The sequence below is a fragment of the Lepisosteus oculatus genome, chromosome 16 (genome assembly GCF_040954835.1).
Source record: "Lepisosteus oculatus isolate fLepOcu1 chromosome 16, fLepOcu1.hap2, whole genome shotgun sequence".
NCBI classification, from domain to species: domain Eukaryota; kingdom Metazoa; phylum Chordata; class Actinopteri; order Semionotiformes; family Lepisosteidae; genus Lepisosteus; species Lepisosteus oculatus.
The window spans coordinates 3,523,584-3,529,583 of record NC_090711.1 but is presented as its reverse complement, the minus strand read 5'-3'; the positions used below and the strand labels follow the sequence as shown (position 1 = coordinate 3,529,583).

Below are 6,000 nucleotides of genomic sequence, written 5' to 3'. Positions count from 1 at the left end.
AGGGGAATGTTTATTGAATCGGAACATTTTCCATTCGTTTCTTTTTAGGCTCTATTTAAAAAAAAACAGGGCTCATGTTAAATACACCACCAGGCAACTCCCAGCTGTGGGTGGCCCTGTGCTAGAAACTTTCTTTGCAAACCACCAGGATGGGGGAAGGAACGGGAACAGAGATCAGATCATGACAGAAGAGCCATTTGCTCATGCTACTGAAACTCGAGCACTAGAGCCGGTGAGTGCTCACACGCGCATTCAAACCCCACGTTCGGGGATGAAAGCCGTTCCCATCTTCACACATCAAGAGCATTTACATCAGCCTAGACGTCCTCAGGCATGCTGGAGCACTTATTCCAGCTTGGCAGGACCTGCTGGACTGGAAGATGCTCTCAACTCGTTGTCCCTCCTGTGGGGGGTGCCGAGAACTCACTTCTACCGCCTCCTTCTCGGCGCGCAAAGGAGAGAAATTCTGCGCGCCGCGTCCGAGATGGACAGGCAGGGTTTTCTGAAGAACAGCTGGTTGTGACCACGAGTGTGTCCTTTTCAATTCGGTATTGAAAGACAATCCCGGGAGAGCCAGGGTATTGAAAACAGGCGAATGGCTGTTTGTGTGTGTGTGTCAAGGATGAGTTTTATAATTCACGCACGCTGTTCTCTAGAAAGTGGGGCAGGACAGGTATTACAGTTGCTATGGCTAATTAGCAAGCAGTGAGGACGCTCAGCCTGAGCACGGCAGCATTCTTCCACATACCCTCAAACGGTTAAACCACATCAATCCTAAAGAGTGCTCTTCGGCTTTTAAACCGCAGAGAACAAGGTTTCGACTCTTAACTATGGGTGCTGCAAAAGGAGGTTGTGTAGAAATGATCACATTGTCATTTTTCTCCCCGGGTATGGGCGTTAAAGAAAAAAAGCGTACAAGGCCGGAATGTGAAATTTTGTAACAGTGGTTTTACTTTCAATTCAGACTTGAACACTCAAATAGTAGAGATGCTTATTTGCTGTATCGGTTAAGCCCAGATGTCCGGGGTATTGCTGGTTTGAGTCTGGACAGTCAGCCAGCAGTGAGAGGGATTTTTCAGAAAAATTTATTCGAATTCCGCTTGCAGGGTTATCGTCGATTTAGGGCAAACGGGCACGTCTGTGACTCGCCTGGCACCTCTCATTCTGGGTGCGAATCGGCGCTCACTGTCTCGTAGACCCTGTAAGACTCACAAAGTCAAAAGAAGGACGATAGACGCCGAAAAAAAGGCACACCTCCCGAGGAACAAAACTGAGCTCTGCGGGTGATGTTTTAAAGTATCCTTGTTGTTACAAAAACACAAATGTTATTATCCTTTTGTTACTTGGGAAAACGTGAGTTTAAATACAAATATGAACAAGAAAGCTAAGATGCCGTTGATAAGACAGATCTGAGGCAGACGCAACACTGTGTCGCCAAGTAGTAATATTGTCCTCTGTTCGCATTCGTTTCTCCAAGTACGCATTACTAATTATAGCTTTCAGGTTGAAAAAAAAAACTCATCGTTGTTCACCAGAAAGACAGGGTTTCATCTTTAGATCAGCATCGATGCAACAAATGGACAGTAAATAACAGTATGTACCTAAAGTATAAGAAACCGCCCTGCATATAGAATCGTTGTCGTTTAACATTTAATTTTTAAAGGTGTTTGCGATTCTTTGGGGGGGGGGAGGGGGGTGTATCTGAGGAAACCTGGTTATATAAAACAGGGAAACGATCAGACTTCATGAATGAAGTGGTTTGCGTCAGTGCCCGAGGTCTGAGCAGAGAGGCAGCGCGCCTCCTCCTCCGCCAGATAAAAAGCCAACTTCTGGGGGAGCGGCGCTCTGGGCTGCGCTGAACACCGCCGAGCGCTCCCTGCCTCTCTCCGCGCCGTCCGCCCCGCGTTCCCCGGGAAAAAAAGGGAGGAGGAGGAGGAGGAGAAGCAGAAGAAGAAAAAGAAGTTGCCCGGCCACACAATGGACGAGACCTCCACGCTGCTGGGCCGAAACTTCTCCCGGGACTTCCAGATGCTCAGCCAGTACCTGCTGGCGGCGGCCGGGAACGCCTCGCGCCCGGCGAACGCGACGCCCGGGGAGCACGAGGAGGACAGCCTGGACGTCAGCACGGACATCTACTCCAAGGCTCTGGTCACCGCCATTTACATCGCCCTGTTCGTCGTCGGCTCCCTGGGCAACTCCATCACGCTGTACACCCTGGTCAGGAGGAAGACCTTGCAGAACCTCCAGAGCACGGTGCATTACCACCTGGCCAGCCTGGCGGTGTCCGACATCCTCATCCTGCTCCTCTGCATGCCCATAGAGCTGTACAACTTCATCTGGGTCCACTACCCGTGGGCTTTTGGGGGAGCCGTTTGCAAAGGGTATTACTTCTTGAGAGACGGCTGCTCCTACGCCACGGCGCTCAACATCGCCAGCCTCAGCGTGGAGAGGTACATGGCCATCTGCCACCCCTTCAAGGCCAAAAGCATCATGTCCAGGAGCAGAACAAAAAAGCTGATCAGCGCTATCTGGGTGGCGTCGTTTCTCCTGGCGACCCCCATGCTGTTCACCATGGGCCAGACTTACACCAACAACGTTCAAATCTGCACCACCATAGTCTCCACGCACACGGCCAAGATCGTCCTGCAGGTGAGTGAAAGGGACTTCGCGACAAGACAAGAAACCCCCCAAAACAAAAAAGCGCTTTTCTCGCACCCGAGCCACCAGCTCAGCTCCGGGCGAATCGAGTGGAGAAACACGGTGGCGCGTAAAAACAGTCGGTCGACTGTCCTAAACCTGTTCTGTAACATTCATAACACAGTTACGTAGTATTTGGGTAGTGTTATTAAACTCTAACAACGATAATAAGTCATAAGTAGAGTCGGTAAGACATTTTTTAAACATTATCCCGCGCCAAGGACTACCTGTTGCTTGTTTAACTTTTACCACATCTTTAAAAAAATAAAACGATCGTCAGAAAACGCCGGCATGTACCGTTAACGTTGCGGGCAGCAGGAACGGCCCCAGCGGAACCGCACGACTCCCGGGCCCAGCCGCTGAGGCAGTGCGGCCGGCACTGCGCCACTTCCACACGGCCCGGACTCGACAGACTTGGAGAGAGCTCCGTCGCTCTGTTCAGTACGGGTGTCCTTTAAACAACCCGGTAAGAGTAAAAAAAAAAAAGTCCAGATTTATAGAAAAGACATGAAGCAGATCTGGACTGTCTGAATCCAACAGAAACACACAGATACCTCAGTACTTGACACTTATTCTCCCCACCAAGACACGCTCTACGTGACGTTTACTGTTTAAAACGAAACGGAAGAATGTGCTCAATGGGTATAATTAATGTCATTACAGTCGAGAGTGCTTCAATTACACCTGCCTGCGCCGCGGTTTCTGGTGGTACAGTACATGTCGTGTATCGCGCTGTGTGATGGAGGAAACTGGTAAAAAAATAAAATAATCATTCTTCTTTAATACATAGAACAAGTCGTGTGGTCTTGTAATATATGGAAAAAATAGATTGGCTTACTTAAGAAATATTTATGCACCGTTGTTAGTTTTAGGTTTGGTTTTCTGTTTTCTAAAACGACCCTTAGAAGTCACCTAAAATTTGAAAGATAAAAATGTCCAGTCGTTATTTTTAAATATGTTCACTTCTCGTCGTACAGGAGATTTTCCCCATTCTAACAGGAATAATATTTACCCTTGACAGATCACACCTTCTGTATAAATTATCGCAAAATGTTGGTCCCGAAAATGAAAAAAACAACAAAAAAACAACACAATTAATGCTACTGTAAGTGCGTCGAAACTGTGCTGTTAGAAGACACAGCCATCCAGCCCTGCGCAGCACAGAGCGCACTTCAGGAATGTTCTCCGGCTGGGTCACGTCGTGGACATTAGAACTACCGATTATGCGTTACAATTGCCCAGAAAGCAATAGCCACAACAATAAAACATAATATATTACAATAGATTTTACCCTGTGCAATAAGCAATATTCACAAATGCGTTCTTGCTCACAAAGTCATCCCATCACAGTGCGTGGTATGGGATACATTGCACTTTGCACACACGGGCTGGGAGCATTTCAATTACATCCACGATGTCAGAGTGTTCTGATGAGATTGTTTTGACAGATATACACCTTAACCCTGACGTGGCAGTAGGAGCTTGGCTCTGCTGTGCGGCCACCAGAGATTCAGAGTTTGGACCGCCTGAAGTCTGCAATACAGTGGAGGCTGAGCTCGAAGCAGCATTCTTCCCCATTTTAAAACCCACACTCTGTGTGCAGGAGAGGGAAAGCAGACAGCCCGCTTGGCTCGGCTGTATTTTTCATGGGGAATGTTGGAATTGTGTTCCTGCGCAGGGAGAGATCTCCAAAGGAAAAGATGAGGTTGTCTAGGTGACAAGATCTGCGTTTCTGTTGAGCCGATGCAGGCAGGCAGCGAAATACTGTACCTTTGAAATGTTTCCAATTTCACAAGTGCTTCACTGCTGTGTTTTAATGCTCAGCGTGTAAGAAATGTAAAAGCAGAACAGCAGTGTAGAGGGTAAAATCAACTCACAGAAGAGTTTTAGAAGCCCTGTAACACAGGCATTGCAGCACCCAGGGGGTAGACTGCCAAATCGCTTTCAAAAACCTCTTATCCAGTACAGGGTCGCGGAAAAGCCAGAGCCTATCACAGGAAGCAACGGGCACAGGGCAGGGTACACCCTGGGTTGCACGCCAGTCTATCCCACGGCACACACACTCACACCAGGGCCAGTTTTCCCAGAAGCCAATTAAACTACCCAGCAACAAAGCCGGAGCACCCATAGGAGACCCATGCAAACACGGGGATAACATACAGACCCAACGCAGACAGCACCCCAGCGCTGTGCCACTGCGCCACGAGCTCGAATCCTTTTCTACAGACAACCTTCTCAAAAAATGTCAAGATTTAGCGTTTTTTTTGGGGTGTAACTGGAATATGCTTCATTTCAAACGACTTTCCGAAACTAGCCAGTCACTGTACCTGCAGTCATGGGAGGGTGAGACTTTTACAGTACAGTAGCCACTGCGGATCTGACAAGGTCGAAGCTGGAGCCTGGACTTCTGGTGCTAAAGCATTCTTACCTGTCATTGCTCTTCGTTTACCTGCTCCTTTTTCTTGGTTTCCATGTATTTTTGAGCATTTGTACCACATTTGAATTGTGCTTTGAAGGAAAGCATTTTGTGAAGGCTGTTCTCCCTGAAGGGCACTACAGTATATACCGATAAGTTGATCGGTGATATTTTACACTGATCATTCACAGATCCACAAGGACTATAGGACTGCATTCCAGTTAAAGCTATCTGGCTTCTCCAGATTCGTATACATTGCTCACTGCGTACCTACTGTACTGTACTGGAAAGACTAACTATCCTTCACCAGTGAGGAAAGTCAGAGAGTTAAGACCTAAGGCAGGGAATAGCACACCAGTCTAATGGTGCTAAGACAAAACCAATCAATTGGCAATTACTGGATGCACGAGGTGTCGTTAAATGGTAGACTATCATTTCTGATACTGGGTGTGCAAACCTGTTTTTATTCAGCAGAAAGGAAAATTAAAGGTACAGTATTACAGGGCAGAAGCCCCACCTTCGATGTCTTTGTTGCCTTTCTGCTTTTTGTTGCCAAGAAACTGGTCAAAATGGCTGCTATTGTATTCTTGTCAAAAAGATCATTATTCCATTTTCCTAGTCAGTACCATAAGGGCCTCCATGACTCTGAGCACTGCATTTTCCAACGAAGTGACAAGAGTTCAGTGTGAGTCTGGAAGCATGGATGTACCGGAAAGGATAGATTTTGTTATATTCTTGCAGATTGTTCATCCAGAACATGTAAGGGAGGAAGATTTACAGCTTTAGACAGCAGAGTATGAACTAGAGAAGAGTATTACTTCAGCAGCATTCATTCTGACATGAGCAAAGAAAACACTGTATGTACAGTGCCACCAGTCATTCAGTTC

At 47.3% G+C, this 6,000-nt stretch overlaps 1 protein-coding gene across 1 annotated transcript in view; it reads left to right on the top strand.

Moving 5' to 3' along the window:
- Nucleotides 1–1,711: 1,711 nt before the first annotated feature.
- The window catches only part of ntsr1 (neurotensin receptor 1 (high affinity)), a 33,443-nt gene continuing 29,154 nt past the window's right edge, over nt 1,712–6,000 (top strand). Inside the window, exon 1 of the mRNA XM_006639631.3 lies at nt 1,712–2,649. Coding sequence (XP_006639694.1) covers nt 1,978–2,649 — 672 coding nt within the window. The 5' untranslated portion in view covers nt 1,712–1,977. The remainder of the gene's footprint in view (nt 2,650–6,000) is intronic.